We start from the raw sequence: 16,182 nt of genomic DNA, 5'->3' as shown, positions 1-16,182 counted from the left end.
AAGCTCATATACCATTACAATTACCCGATGGATTAATTAACAAAAAGAAATATGATTAAATAGTTTATTGTTCCCTTTTATTTGGAAGTAAGGTCTTGACAGGTGTCGTGTTTTTTTTTGGCCAATTCCATTGAGCCTAAACACATAACCCTTAAAACCTTACAAAAACTACCCTAGAGTGATTTTAAACTTAAAGTGAGATTACATAGTGAACCCTTACAGTTTCACTCCAAAAAATACCTTGACCCACTAAAAGTCGTCAATTGGGACGCATTCGTTGAATTGTCTTATTCAAAAGACATTTTTGGTAATCACTAATCGGGGTGATTTTCCTCAACCAAGATGGTTCATTTTACTTTTATATGAGTGAATCCGTCAAAGATCACTAAAATCCCACTTACAAAAATGACGTTTATGTCAACTACCCAAATTAAAAAACCAATAGAATTGGTTATTTAAAACACGACATCTGTCCGAACTACGAAGGTTTTGATCCGTGAGCGGATTCAACTCCCGCTATGATCGGTACGTAGTGCAACTTTAGTGCTCAAATCTACCTTATGTTAACTATTATATCATTTTATGTGACTAACATGCCTTAAAACTCGACTTTAAACAACGCATTAATAAGAGCCCGTTCTTTAGAATGGAAGAGAAGACGAGTTCCAGACGTTCAATTCTCTTAACTTAAATCCCGAACCCAAGATTGTGCCTTAAATTTTTTTTTTTATGAAGTTAGAAGTTAGTTTTTTATTTTATTTATTTTTTTTAGTGTTATTTCTTAAAATTGACTGTTTTACAATCCGTCCTTATTCGGTTAAAAATAAGGTGGCGATTCTAAGCTTTTAATTAAAAATCTTATCAGACACTTAAGTGGAACCTCTATAGACTAATTTATTCACTAAAAATCAGGTACCACAGCTACTCCCCAAAGTTGAGAGTACCCAATTTGCAATTTTTGGCAAAGTTTAGTACCCAAGTTTTATCCTTATATATTATTCCCTCTGTTTTTTTATAAGCTAGATTTACTATTGTCGCCCGTTTTTGTTATAAGCTAGAGTTTCATTTTTGGAAATCTCTTACTCTCTCAGTCACATAATATAGTTGCTATTTCCCTATTTTGGAGATTCAAAATGTTATTCCTATTTCTATTTTTACCCACTAATAGTACCCACTCCCTTTCACACCATTTTATCTATAAATAAACTAAAGGAACAACCGTTGACATCACCATTGCCTATGTGTCAGCTTTTTATTAAAATATTTCCCACCAAAACTATAAGTGACATCATCCTCTTTTATTTTTCCTTCTTTTTTTCTTTTAAAGATAAAGCTAAAGTTTGAAAAAGCTAAATTAATTACACATTTTTATAAAAACTGAATATTTTTTTTTACTAAATTGACTAACAACAATATTTTCTTATAGAGAAAAAAAATAACTACGTAATTGGTGGTAGGCTTTTTCATTTTTCCTTCTTTCCTCTTATATTAACCACTGAACACTGATGCTAGCATTATTTAAGAATTTATTTTAATTATGAATTCAATTATAATATTTAACATCATGTCTTCTAATATATATGATCAAATATTTTATTGCTAAAACCGTGCATCGCACGGGACTAACCTAGTTTTTCAATAATATAATAACCTTATTTACCCAACTAACATCTTAATTTATTAAACACCCGCACAATCTTATATCTAGCCTATCTATATCTATACTTCTATACTTCTATACTTTGTATTTAAAAACACAAACCAATACAAGCAAAAGTGCCACATGTCTTCCTTCTCTAGGACCCTTTTACATTCTTTTTCCTTGAGTCTAATTAATGTTTTTATTTTTCTTTATGTTTTCATAGGATTTCTTTAGCTTCCCCTTTATTTCTTAAAAACTATTTATATTATATAACTTCTAATTTAATTCAACAAATTGAGTTTCTTAGCTTTCTATTATTCTCCCTCCATCTTACATTACAATTAAATCACATTCATTCAATTATTTGACCCCTTATCTTTCCCCGATCTATCTCCTATTATAAATACAATTTTTCAATAAAGTAGGTTTTTTTTTTTTTTTTTCACATCACCTAAGTTTCTTTTTTTAAAAAAAAAAAAATTTAGAGAATCCAAAATTTTTATGTAAATTGAGATTGCAAAGAAGGAAGAATTGATTTTGACATGAAAAATGAAGAAAAACCCATACATAATTTGTGAAGTTTGAAGTTTAATTTAATACTCTGTATTAACTTATACATAGCCCGTGTGTAGAACGGGTCAAAAAGCCAGTTATAAAAAATTTAAAAAAAAAAAAAAAAAAAAAACGGAGGCAGTGATAACTCTTTGTTTCTCCTAAAATTACCCCCACAAATCCAAACACCATAAGTTTCATTAATTAAACAAACAGCCGGTACCTTTCATCCGCGGCCAGAGCGAATGGCTTCGACGGAGCAACCTCTAAAGAAGAGGAAACTTTACGAAACTCCACCACCACCACCGTCTCAGCCCCCACCACCACCTCCACCTCCACCTCCTCCTCCGCCTCCACCGCAGGAGAATTTCCCACCACCACCTCAAACTCCGCCTCAACTATCGCACGAAGAAATTCTTCGAAGACGAAGGAATCAGGAAGAAATTCGGAATGTCTACGAAAATTACAAGACTATTAAGCGCTGTATCTCCTCTGCCAGGGACCCCCGTCATATGCCTGAGCTTGAGCAAGCCTATCTTTCTCTAATTTCTGCTTCTAGAGGTTCGTCTTTCTCTTTCTCCCTCCCATTTTCTTTTAATTTTGTTTCGCAAATCTTTCTGAATACGTGTAAATTAATCAAATAATTGAAATTTGGATTTAAAAATCTGGATTTTTGGGGAAATTTGGAGCTTTTTGTACTGGATTTAATTTGTTCATTTACTAGGGTTTTTCTAGGGTTTTGTTTTGTATTGCATGTTGACTTAATTGGTATAATTTGTGATGTAATATGTAACATCTTGGTCTATGAAAATAGAAATCACTCTAAAAGTAAAGCACTTACTTTAGAGTGTTTTCTGAATCCATGTATGATTTTATTTGCTTTGTATATTTAGACCTTTGGTTGATTTCTGTATAGACTACCCCGAATCATCAAGTCGTTTTTGGTTAAGATTCCATTAAATTGTATGTATTTCTGGATGTACATGTAATTTTTGTGATTCATGGTTGAGCAAGGTATATATAGCTTGAGAATTTACTTGTTGAAACCCAATGTATTGTTAAATTGCTTGTTGCTTTTAATGGCATGGATGTGTTGACTATGTTCCTTGGATTAAGGATGCAACAGGGCTTTTCCTTCATTTTCGTCGGTGAAAGGTTGTAACGATTAACCCTTCTATACACCATTTATGTTACTTGCAATTAAAGTCTTAAGGATATGGACCTAATTTCAATAAAGATGCTAGTCAACTTCCCAAACATAAACATATTAATTGATCAAAGTTTGATTTGTGGACATTGTCACAGAACATGAACTATTGATTCTGTGTTTTTGAATGATTTTCCTTAGATTAGTATTGGGGAGGGGAAAAAAACTTCTTGTTGCCCGGCAATGTGGCATGATTCAAGCCTACATGAAACCATAAGTTTATTTATTTATTTATCAATAGGATATTTGGTAACGAATCTATCTAGGAAATCTATCGATGCCTAGATGGGATATTATGAGAGGTATGGAAGTAATGTAATCGGGATGCTCTAATAGTACTGGATTGCTAAAGTAGTGTACAATCAACCTTGAGTATGCGCAAATGCAATTTCACGATGGATAGCAATTGGTCAACCAGTCAGCTGAATTTTCAAAACTTGTTTTCTGAATTATTTAAATAGTAAAACTATTTCTCAGTCGGAGACTTAGGGGGCTTTAAGCTGTATGTAGTTTAGATGTTGATATTTGATACTATGGTGGAAGTTGCACCATACGGAAAATTGTGTGTCCATTTATGAAATAGACATGTACTGTATTTGACACTGAGGTGGTTAGGATTGCGATACCATTTGGGAGTGGTGAGGCGGGGTAAGATCAAGTCGGTAGAAATTGGGTCATAATATTGTAAAACCCTTCAAATTTGAGGAAATGAGCCATCATGATGATAAAATGTGACTAATACACATTGTTTTGAGTAAAAATTATGCTAAGAATACGCACTTTTGCTCGAGGCATCCCCCATTTATCTCCTAGATAAACATAAAATGTTTATCTCAATGGCGAACTTGTAACTATATCCATTTGCTTTTGTGCCAACTCATTAAAAAGGAATTAAAAAATAAAAAATAATAAAAAAATAAAAAAAATGTTAACTTTGCTCGTGAATTTTCTGTCAAACATTCCTCCTCTCAACTTTCTCTCTCCTCCCCTCCCATGGCTACCAATCTACCGCTTCCTCTCTAATATCAATTTTCTCTCTCATCCCCTCCCATGGCAACCGAAAGCCCATAAGTTGCTTTAGTGGAGAAATTGTAATTGCTACTTTCTCTCTCCTCCCCTTCCATGGCGACCGAAAGCTCATAAGTTGCTTCAATGGATAAATCAGAATACTAAATTAGTGGAGGATACCGAGCTTAGAAGGCGCTTCAATAGAGAAATTCCAGCTATGTTCCGGAATTCGAAGACAAACCCTAAGAAAATTATATAAATGAGGGCAATGGTTAACCCTATAGGGTAGGTGGTTGTGTTTGTTTGTGAGATTTCTCTCCTCCATTGATTCACCATTGAAGATGGTTGTAAGCTTCTAGTATGTACATCACATCTTGAACGCTTCCATAAAATTTTGGTGATGATGGCAGCAAACGGAAATCGTTACATAATAGGCATAGTCAGATTGATTTTACAAATATAACCCCATTGTGCCACATGAATTTACAAAAACATCCCTTGATAAACACTACCTGTTTATTCAAGGAGATAAACTTGAATTTTCTCCTTTTGCTCACATAAGATCAATGTTAGTGTGTTTCATTAGTTAAGAATCTAAGATAATATACATATAGTCTAAAGTGTACATAATCTAATAGTACAAGAAAAATATTGAGTTTGTGAATGATAATTAACCATCTATAAAATCAACTAGATAAATTCTTCATTAAAATCAAAGTTTTCTTTTGTGAGTAATCAATGCTCTTTATGTTCTGATCTTCTTGTTTCCATTACTTTTGACATTGCCATCACAGTCCCCACATTCAAAGTTTGTTTATAACTTCCTGTAATCATTAACCTCATTCAAAACAACACAAATTATTACTTTGTTGCTGTTGCGTTGTTATCATCACGAATTTTTAGTTGCTAAACATTCACTTTCACATTCACTTACACATTCATGAAGGAGATGAAAGAAAGATGAATAATGTCTATTTATCAATTATTGCAATGTAAAATAGAATGATAACAGAAATATAATAAATCACCAAAAAAAAAAAAATCACTTTGAGATGGGCTTGTTTGTCTTCTTTGTTTCTACTCAATATGTATAAGGCTTTCCTAGCTGCTCTTTTTTAGCTTGGGTAAATGTCCTATATTAGCAGCTCCTTTTTGTTATTTCGGCTTGAGCTTGAGGCTGTACAGCATACATCTTTAATTGGTGTAAACAATTCCTCTTCTTTGTATGTTCCTTCTAATAACATTGTATAAAACTTAAAAATTGTTATTTTATTATATGCTTACTTAAACAAGAAGCTATTGCTTAAAATTTGATATGCTTACATATTATTTGCAACGATTTGACATAAAGTAGAGAGAAAAAATGTCTAATTGTTGCAAATAATATGAAACGGAGGTAGTATTTTTTTTTTTTTTTTTTTCCTAACATAATTAGCAAACTTATTTTCTCAAAGGTACTCAGTTTCTGCTCACAACTAGAGGAGCTACATATTCAGCACAAAATTCGAGTAGTAAATTTCTGAAGCTTTGGTCTTTCATCTCTACTTGAATCCCACCAGTCAACTGCACAATTAAGTACTTGAAACTTTAGGAAAAATGGGGGAATTGGGTGAACTTAGAGGTTTTTATTTATTTATTTATCGATATTAATCACTGGATTAGGCAACCAAACTTTCCAATTGCATTGTGAAAGGTATAGAGGTGCAAATCAATACAACTCATTCATCAAGGTCATAGACCATTTTGGTAAACACACATACAATCTAGGGTTTTGAAAGTTGGTCTACAATGAATTATTGTGTTTAGATAATAATTGACAACTTGCAATGGCTATGGAGTTGGGATAACCCAAAAAAAAATAAAAAATCAGGCAATTAATTACCAGTGTAAAAAGATAATCTATTTTTGAGTGGCATGGAAATTTGTATGTAAAACCTTGGACATCCCCTCCAAAATCTGTGTAATTCCTTAAGTCATTGGAAAAAGTGATGGCCTCACAAGAATACAACCTAAATAACAAATTAATAGCATCTTAAATGACTGGTCTCATTTCTGTAATTACAGCATGTTTCCTAAGATTTATGAAAAGCACGGGGATGGCATCTAGGAATTGTACATATACTCTGCCCCACCTCATGCTATCTTATATTTTTCCTACTTATCCTTCAATGGATTTGGTGTTACTGGTCAAACGTGAACATTTTTCCATGTAAAGCTGTTTTGTCCGAAACTTGGACTGAGAAGCTTGGTATTCAATACATATATCATCTGTGTCTCTTGTTGCAGGTTGTGCAAGTGTTAAGCGTATTTTATCTGAGTTTATCCCTCGGTATGGATCATACTGCCCCACAGCTCTTGAAGCTGCCGGACAAGTTGTAATTAATATGCATAATTGGAGTGTGCCTGTGATAAGCAGAGGGGAGGATGCTGATGGAGTTTGCTTTGAGACTGCTAAGAATTGCGTGACTGGCTTGGTTGATATCTGCTGTACAGCCTCACTCGAGGCACCTTCATCATCTGTTATCCGAGGCATTTGCTCTGCTGTGTTTCTTAATGTTGTTACCTTCTTTTCATCATCACTTGATGGCAAAGATATTTTTCAGATTATGGATGGAGAATGCCTTAAGACGCAAGGCTCTGAAGAAATATTTATTCTGCTAAAGCAGAGAATTTTAGAAGAAGATGTATCTCCACTACTTCAGTTATTGAAGTTTCGAGCTTTATGTCTTCTTAGGATCTTTTTTCTTTGCCCTAAAGATTTTCTTTCTGCTTGCTTTGAGCTCTTCAGTACCCATGCAGCAGATAGATTTTGTAGAGAAGGAAAATACTTTCTCACTCAGTTGTGTTGTGCACTCAACATTGATGATGACTGTTATGTCTCCACTGTGAATGGAGAAAGTTCTGAGTCTGAAGCTAGCACAGGTTGTAAGGAATCAGACACTTTAAGAAAGAATGACAATAACAAAAGGCCAGAGTCTGTTGGTGATTTTCATGGAAACAGAAAAGGATTCATAAAAAGCTGCTTGCTGGGAGTGGTAAGGCTTTTAACTGACTTAGCCTTAATGTTAGTTTCCTCCCTCTTTAGTCTGATCGACAATTACTTCTCATTTCAAGGACACCATATCAGGGAAAATTGACTGAAGAACAAAAAGATTAAACTGCATCTATATTTCAACATGTGACAACAAATTATGTTGTATACTTGTATAGATTACCTACATAGAGTACATACATATGTCACTCCCTCCCTAAAATCCAGTCCTATAACAGAATAGTTGTTGATTGGGTGTTATCGTTGTTGACCTCAGCTCAGTTAAACGTAGTTTATGCCATGTGATTCCTTCTTTGGCTGATTTACCGTTTTACTTTTCCATTTTCTTCTGTTGCTGACAGCGAGATGATCTTTTCTTTTTGTCTACTTATGTCTTATTCTCTTTGACTGGAGTGCTTCAATTTTTTTCTTCTTCCCTTTATTTTATAGAGGGATATGTAATTCTTAAATGATGATTTATCTTTGTATATTCTCTTTTATTTTAATATATAAACAGGTGAATAATCAAACAGCCAAACAAACGAAGAGATTATTCTTAGTGGAGAGATGTTACCAATAAGATAGCATAAGTTCATCTGAGCCATTTTGTTTTATGTCATCCTACTGCCATTTCAACACAATCCAATGATTCTAATCGGGTTACTATCTGGGCCTCTAGGGTCTTTTTTTATCTATTCTATTATAGGCAAATAAGTCATCTCTGAGTTTTTCTTTTAGATTTTTTTTTTGGCGGTTTCTTTCTTCTTTCTTCCTTATTCTTTTTTTTTTTCATCATAATTTATTTATTTTAATTTTGTTGTGGTTGTAGTTGTTGTGATGGTGGTTTGTTGGATTTCCTGGTTCCATTCTGGTTATGTGTCATTATATCAAATTGAGCAATACCAGCCTTTTCCTTTAGTTTTGAAAAAAAATTATCTTCTGTTTCAGGTTCTTCACAAAGATCCTTCCTTAAAGAAGTGGATATTTTCTAGTTACCAAAGACTGCAGAAATCTGCATCCTCTGAAGCTGTCTCTCAGGTCACCAACGCGTTTCAGGGAATTTTTGAATCTTTTAATGAACAAGTCCATGAAGCTATAGAAGATAGTGATGAAGAAGGTTCAGATTCATCCAAATATGTTAGCAGGCATTATATGGTCCAAGGGATCTCTAATCAACACAGGGTCCTTTGTGAAGCACCTAGAAAAGATTCTTTGCAAATTCATGATAATTCATTCAAGGATGAGTTGGCAAATAAAAGTTCAGGGCAGTTTTTGAGGCGACATGGCTCTATGATATCTCTTGAAAGTAACCACCACTCAAATACTAGCTCTAACCATGATAGTGGAGGCTCCAAGTGCATGGAATTTGGTGGGAAGGAGCAAGATGTATGCCGTGGCTGGATTCCCATGGCTAAAGACCAACTTGGTGACCAGTTACTCTCCCCCATGTCCCAAAATTCATCTCAAATTAAGATAGATCCTTTTGAACAGCAAAGTCAGACAGCCCAACTTGAGAAAAATCATGCTTTGAACGTAAATGCCTCGAGATTCTCTAGTGGTCATTCAGTTAATTCTGTTTTCGGAAGCAAAACAGGTGCCCCTTTCCCATCTGCATTGAACCAAATTATTTGGTTTTCAGATGGGGACCCTCAAGCAATGAATGTGTTTTCTGCTTCAAGACAGCTCTGGCTAGGTTCTTTGTCCTCTGACACTTCTGAGGCTGCAGTAAGATATGAACTTGAGAAATTTGGTCCTGTAGAAAACTTCTCAATTTATCCAGTCAAAAGGTTTGCACTTGTTGAGTATAGAAGCCTATTTGATGCCATTAAGGCCCGAGATTTCATGCGTAGATATTCTCCCTGGGGGTATCCAGTTCGTGTCAAATTCATTGATAGTGGGTTGGGAACAAGAGGCGCTGTCAATGGTGTGGCCATTGGCTCCAGCTGCCATGTGTATGTGGCCAATTTGATGAACCAGTGGGTGAAGGATGAGCTTATGCGTGAAACAATGAAGATAAGTGGTAAAGGTCCTCGTTTGGTTACTGAATTGACCAGTGAAGCTGCATTGCTTTTGGAGTTTGAGACTCCTGAAGAAGCAGCTAATGCGATGGAATGTGTTAGGCAGATTCGGAGAGGGACAAACAGTTTTAAAGGCGCTGGTGTAGGAGCTGATATGTCCAGATCCCATCTTAACTTTTGGAATGTGGGTCCTCCTGTCAGCAGTGCCTTTGGGATGTGCAACACCGTTCTTGGTTCCCCTCATGGTCAAACAGCTGGAAGCCCAACTCACAGGTTTCTACCCTGCCATGTTTTCACCCCCAGCCCCTTCCCCCAATAAGAAAAGAAACTTACATTTAACTAGTCCTTCAGATTTAGTCTATACCCCACAGGATTTTACTTCTTTCGTTCCAATTTAGTTGACATGTTTTGATTTTTGACTAACATTTGTGAAGTATAAATATGATAAAACATAGTCATGTCGATTCTTTTTAGATCCTTTTCAATGTTAACTTACTCAAAATTTTATTTTAACTATTTTTTTACAATGGGCAGTATAAAATCTTTGTTTTGGCCTTAGCTTTAATGTCGTGCTCTAACTCAAGCTGCTTCCCCATTAAATGTCTCTATGCACCCTCTTTCCCCACCTTCTGCTTTTGTAGTTTCTGTAAACATTGTCATGTATTATTGTATATTGTGTGACCTTTATTTATTGCAATTCATGATCATGAATATGTATGGGCTCATTTATATTGATATATCTGTCTACTTTTTGACTGGGAATTACTTTCAGTGCCAAGGCTAGTGTTTGAAACTAATTCGCTTCGTATTAGTTCTTGATGAGACTTTTAACGCAGAACGTTTTTACACAGGATGCATAATGCAACTTTACCTTTTACGATAAATTCTGAAGGCATTCCTCCTGAATATCCATCACCTAAAACAAGCTATGAGAAGCAGGGATATATGCAAGGCGGACTAGTCTCTCAGCCAAATAATGCTGCTTCTGGTTGCATAGATACAAGAGTATTAGGGAGCAGCCAAGGTTTGTGCTCTTTTAATTGTGTGACATATCTAGGAATGCAGGAGCTTGTCATGTTAGCAATCGTCAATTATTTTTACATGTTATTTTGCTGGAAAATTTGCTCTCCATACACTGGTTTTCTGAATCAGTGGACTCTATTTAGATGAGTCATTCACACTAATATGTTTGATCTTACAGGTTATGTGCCGGGTATGTCAGGACAGATGTGGTTATACAGGAAACCAGAGCCTGAAGTGCAAACTGCAGGAGGAACTGTTGCTTGTACACCTATAGCAACCCAAGGCCCTATTAATGCTCCACCTCAGCCTTTTCAAACTCCACCTTACATGCAACCTGTTTATCCACCACCCTCCAGTTCCTGGGATGCACACAGTTTGAGCTACCACATGTCTCTTAATCCAATTCATGCAAATGTTGTACCTACTAATGTACATAGTAATCCCATTCCTCCTCCTTTTGCTCAAGCTTCAGTGACTCCATTGTCACAAATATCAGGAAGCGGTATTCAGGCATTTAGTCAAATGGTTCCCCTGCCAATTATACCTCCTCTTTTGTCAACAATGCCGCCACCTCAACCTGATATACCACCTCAGTTTCCTCCTCCACCTATTGTCCCTCCTCCTCCCTGTTCACCTCCGCCACCTCCTCCACCGCCCGCTGTGGACCCACCCCCACCTGCTACCCAGCCTAATGACATGATAAGTTCAGTAGGTGGCATGCAGATCCAGTGGCAGGGTACATTATCAAAGAGTGGAGTTCATTATTGTAATATTTATGCACATAGGGTTGATTCAGATCTTTGTAAATATTCAATTTCTGTTTCAGAGCCTGCTGGGTAAGGACTTTTCTTTCCTTTTCTTTTTCTTAAAAAAATAGGCAAACTATGTAATTCTCCAATATTTGTTAGTGATCAATGACAGGTATTTTGTTTTCTTAGGTGGCCAGCAAAATTGGACATGACAAAACGCACAGATTTTCGCCATGTTAAGGCTACATTTACCAACACCCCATCATCCAGAGTGAGTCATTTGTTTTTTTCAATCAAAGATATGCAATCGAAGCCCAATAGGCATTGGACTTATAGTTAACTTCATTTTGAGTGAAAAATTGACATTTCTAACCATGCAATTTTCTTAGTTTGTTCAATTCCAGATTATTGATTGTAAATATTATTATACACTCCTCTCCTTCCCTCATTTTTCCACAAAGTATGCACGATAGGATAGATAGGGTATATGGGGTATGTTTGTTTTGTTGTTATCCTAAAGAATGCTCATGATAAGATCACAAATTGCTCAATTTTTCATCTACTAAGTAATACATTACTACATTAGTGTCAAAATTTTATTGATGGTGATACAAAGTTTTGAGAAAATAGTCTTGGTATTCGTTGATGGTGATTAAAATTTTGAAAATTTGAGCCACTAGTACTACAGGGAATCACCAATTTTAACTTGCTCTCTCTCTCTCTCTTTCTTTTTGGGCGAGGGAAGAGAGGGGGGGGGGGGGGGGAGGGCGTGGGATGAGTTGGGCAGGGGTTTGTTAAGGTTTTATAATTCAGAATTGGTAAGCAGCTTTTCTATGCATTATAATAATATGTAATCTAATCATGTATTGTCTAAGGTTTGCCCTATTGTCTTTTTTGTCACTCCATTATATTGTTAGAAAGTAGAGTGAGAGTTGTGGTCATAACTTGTGTGTAGTTAAGTTGTATTAAACATGATTTTTTTTTTTTTGGTACGGAACAGAGGGAGGTATGCGTGCTTGTACCATCTTCAGCTGCTGATCATAAAGGAGTAAGTTACTTTATATACACAGAAATATATTCACGCTAAAAAAAAAAAAACCAAAAATAAAAAGCTCACATTATCTATTTTTGTCTTAGGGAGTTAGGGGATGTTTACCATTATCTTGGTCTATTGGACTATAATTTCTCATTTTATGATCTATAGTACTAGTTAGAGTTACACTGATGTGATAGAGAACTTAATTGGCTTGTGATGATGTTAGGAGACAGAACCTTCTTAAATGAATGCCATATTTCCCATGTCTGAGAATAAATTGAACACTTTCCTCTTTCATTAATTCTATATTAATTTGAGAGTGCATATAGGCGCATAACACCCTATTTGTTAGGCATATAGGAGGTTTTTTTTTTTTTTTTTTTTTTTTCATTTGATTTTTTTTTTTTTTTTTTTTTTTTTTTTTTTTTTTTTTTTTTTTTACAGTGGTACATTTTTGTGTACTATTATGCATGCTTAATGTACTGTTAAAGTATAAGTTGTCTTAATAGTACTTTATGTGTAATATTATGCATGTAATGGTACTTTTTGCCGTCCTATGTCTTTGATTATTTTCTTCTAAAATACCTACCACTCGTCACCTATTATGCAGTAGTGGTACGTTTTATCATCCTATTTGTTTCTAAAGCATATAGGCGCTATGCACCTATGGTTATTCTAATTTGAGCACCTTATGAGAAAGGCACTAATTATTTAAATACACATCTCTTTTCATTACCAACAAGTTAGGGCCCCACCTACTTTCATTTGATAAAAATAATCTATATTTTATTACATTAACATTTTCAATAAAAAAAATCACACTATCTTCTACCACATCTCTTTTCAGTTGCAACAATTTGTCCTTTACACTATTCACAAAATTCTATTTACCATATTTGTAAGAAAAATATATATAAGTGAGATCTTGTTTGAGATTTGTCTTGATTCATATTTCCAAAATACTACCTTCGATTTTTTTAGTTGCAATTTTGGAATATTTTATACTCTCTCAATCCCTAATTGTTTGCTCCACTTTCCTTTTTAAGGTGTCCCCAAAAGATTGCTCCATACTACTTTTGGCATGTTTTCCCACTTGTACTCTCTTTATCTCTCTCTTCATTGATATTTGTGTCAACCCATGTGCACCATTTTTTGCCCAAAGCCTTAATAAAGTGGATTTATGGTTTGGGGCAAACAATTGGGGACAGAGAGAGTATCTCACAAATAATACCCCAAAGTTACAACTAAAAAAAATCGGAGGTAGTATTAATTTATATTTCCTTTGATCTTTTAGTTTACGCGTTTTTACTTTAGCACTATTCACACACTTTCTTTTGACCGTGTTTTGTAATTTAAAAGTAATGAAAAATATAGTCATATAAGATCCTGTTAGATTCATTACGATATATATTTTCGAAGTATAAATTGTTTACTCCCTTTGTGTTTTAATAAGTGTTACACTTTGATCGACACATAGTTTTAATTGATTTAAATAAAATAAGTGATAAGTGGGGTAGTTATAGTATTAAAAAATTGTAAAAGTAAGATAGTGGGGTTAATAATTTATTGAAAAGTAATGAATCTGAGAGTGAAGAAATAATAAAAAAGTAGTAGTGGATTTGGTTGGGGACTATGCAATGAGAGAAATATAATATTAAAATGTAGCTTTTTGCAAAAAAAAATGAAGTGTAACACTTATTAAAACACAACTGCATTTTGTAAGTGTAACACTTATTAAAACAAGGAGAGAGTATAATTTTTGTTTATTAGTAAACAAAGATGTTGATGGTTGAATTTTTGCATTAGCAAATGTGACTAAAGAAACGTGTCAACTAATAGGAAACGGAGGAAGTATAATTTTACAATTTGGTAATTGAAGATATTAGTGGTTAAACTATGCATTGATAAGCGTGAAAGTAGAATTATGGCAAACAAAACGAAAATAAAGAAAGATCTGATAACATTTCAACTGCTTGTCACCTAAAATATATGCTCATATCAGTGCTCAAAATATCTTGGTATTGCGGAAATAATAAAGTGTAAAATGAATGGAGTGCAAAATACAATTAAACGCTGAGGAGAGTTCTTCCACCTCATTGTAGTTTACTATCTTACTGTATTGATGTTGCTGATATCATTCATGGCTGTTTGTTGAAGTTTTCCATTTTTAAGTGAACTAAACAAATTTGCTGTCTGGCTCACAAGTCACAACTACTTGACATCTAATTTTTAGGTGTTTACCCAAGAGTATGGCATCTGAAACCTAGTAAATTTACCTCATTCTAGCTTTTCTAATTTCAATTGAACTTTTTTATTATTTTTTTTCTTTTCTATGATTAGAGCTTATTTATTATTATCTGAACTAATCTGATTAGATTGTTTGATTTGACTAAAATTTTGTCCTTACATACACATTGTACGCTAATCCGAATATGTAATTTTCTTATTTTTTTTTTTTTTTTTTATTCTGGAATTAAAGATATTGAACAATAAAAATTCGCTCATTAAACGATAAAATATGATATGAACTTTTTTTTTCTGGGATCTAATCATCTAATCTGAAATAAGTATTAAGGTTTTTGATTGAATAAGGTGAACTACACATTGCCTAATAGCTTCAGGCCTTCAGCTATGGTATTCTTGGTATGCTGTTTCAAATAGTATATGTCACCAACAATCAACTGTTCCTTGCCCCTTGTGTTCATGAAATTTCTTTTAATTGATGTTTACAAGTATTGTTTTTCTTTAATGTTAAAATTCTTTTCCATTTTCACAAGCTCTTGTATCCCCTTGCTCCTTCCTGAAAAAAGTGGTTATGATGATTGTTGGCATGCTTACCTTATTTTTTTCTTGCTACAGTTTCAGGACTTTATTTTGTATCTAAAGCAAAGAGAATGTGCTGGAGTTATTAAGATCCCAGCCACAAAAGCTGTATGGGCAAGGCTTCTTTTCATCCTTCCATGCTCACCAGAGGCTTGTTCGTTGCTTTCCCTAAAGTCAAACCCTTCTGATTCCCTTATCACCGTGGTGTTGCCAAAAGATGCAAATGTGGAATGTGCATGACATATCTTGTTTAAAAGACAATCAAGGAGGCATATATGTAAACTGGAAAGGCTTATCACAAGTGATCCTGTGTGCGAGACATGAAAGTATTGGAAAGCTTGGTCTTTTTATCACATTCAACCTGCAATTCAAAAAGTTTACTGATATGGTTTCAAATGCAGTGCATGGAGCTAAAATTCAGTTAAAATAGTGAAGCTCAACTAGCGGCAAAATTATATTCAGTTATAGTACAGTACATAAAGTTATCAGAGCAAACATGTCAATTGCGGCTGCTTTATGGTACATGCAATTAGAACCCTCAACTTTGTGAGGTGAATTCTTAGGCCAACAACTTCACAAAAGATGATTGTTAGTATAGTCTGTAAATTCTGTTTTGTAACTTTACAAATTCTGCATTAGGTACCATGTAACCTTGCACAGCTAACAACTTGGATGTATTGCAAATGTAAATAGTTTCCCTTGTTGCTTTGTAATTGATGGGATTTTTGAGTTACAATGATGCATTTGCTTGGTTACAATTCAGAATTAAAACTCAGTACTGCCAAGCAGTGGCGGTGCCATGTGGGTGCGAGATTGACTTCCCTCTTAGGGAATGGCAACCTTAGTACCAACTCCCGGCTTCCCCTAAGTCTTACAAAGGTATTTCACTAAAATAGTTAGACAATTCTTTCCGTTTCGTAATAATGATAACACTTTGTTTATATATGTGATTTATATAATGGAAAATTTGTCAAAAATAATACAAATTTCGAGCGATTCACCAAAAACAAGTCAAACTTTTGATTATTTTTTAATAATACAAAATTTAGAGAGTAGCCGCTTTAAATGAGATAATTAACCTAGAATCTAAATA

The 16,182-nt window shown here is 34.4% G+C and overlaps 1 protein-coding gene across 2 annotated transcripts; it reads left to right on the top strand.

Annotated features, from left to right (window-relative positions):
- The first annotated feature begins 2,375 nt into the window (after positions 1-2,375).
- On the top strand, positions 2,376-15,825 carry LOC145592384 (uncharacterized). Of its 2 annotated transcripts, XM_081648827.1 has the most exons (8): positions 2,376-2,755; positions 6,696-7,444; positions 8,389-9,731; positions 10,310-10,482; positions 10,660-11,317; positions 11,420-11,501; positions 12,231-12,278; positions 15,126-15,825. In XM_081648827.1, the coding sequence occupies exons 1-8, from the start codon at positions 2,440-2,442 to the stop codon at positions 15,327-15,329; spliced, it is 3,573 nt and encodes a 1,190-aa protein (XP_081504953.1). In that variant the 5' UTR covers positions 2,376-2,439; the 3' UTR covers positions 15,330-15,825. The 2 variants fall into 2 exon arrangements, with proteins under 2 accessions (XP_081504953.1, XP_081504954.1); XM_081648828.1 differs by lacking the exon at positions 12,231-12,278.
- Positions 15,826-16,182: the final 357 nt, after the last annotated feature.

This window comes from Chenopodium album, chromosome 18 (genome assembly GCF_948465745.1).
Source record: "Chenopodium album chromosome 18, dcCheAlbu1.1, whole genome shotgun sequence".
Taxonomy (NCBI): Eukaryota; Viridiplantae; Streptophyta; class Magnoliopsida; order Caryophyllales; family Amaranthaceae; genus Chenopodium; species Chenopodium album.
The sequence above is the reverse complement of the archived record's forward strand: the minus strand, read 5'-3'. Positions and strand labels throughout refer to the sequence as shown.

Excerpts from the sequence above, each read along its gene's own strand:
- LOC145592384 (XM_081648827.1), top strand. The coding sequence starts at position 2,440 with ATGGCTTCGACGGAGCAACCTCTAAAGAAGAGGAAACTTTACGAAACT. Across the intron at positions 11,318-11,419 it reads TCTGTTTCAGAGCCTGCTGG|GTGGCCAGCAAAATTGGACA; the intron begins GTAAGGACTTTT and ends TTGTTTTCTTAG. Across the intron at positions 11,502-12,230 it reads CCAACACCCCATCATCCAGA|AGGGAGGTATGCGTGCTTGT; the intron begins GTGAGTCATTTG and ends GGTACGGAACAG.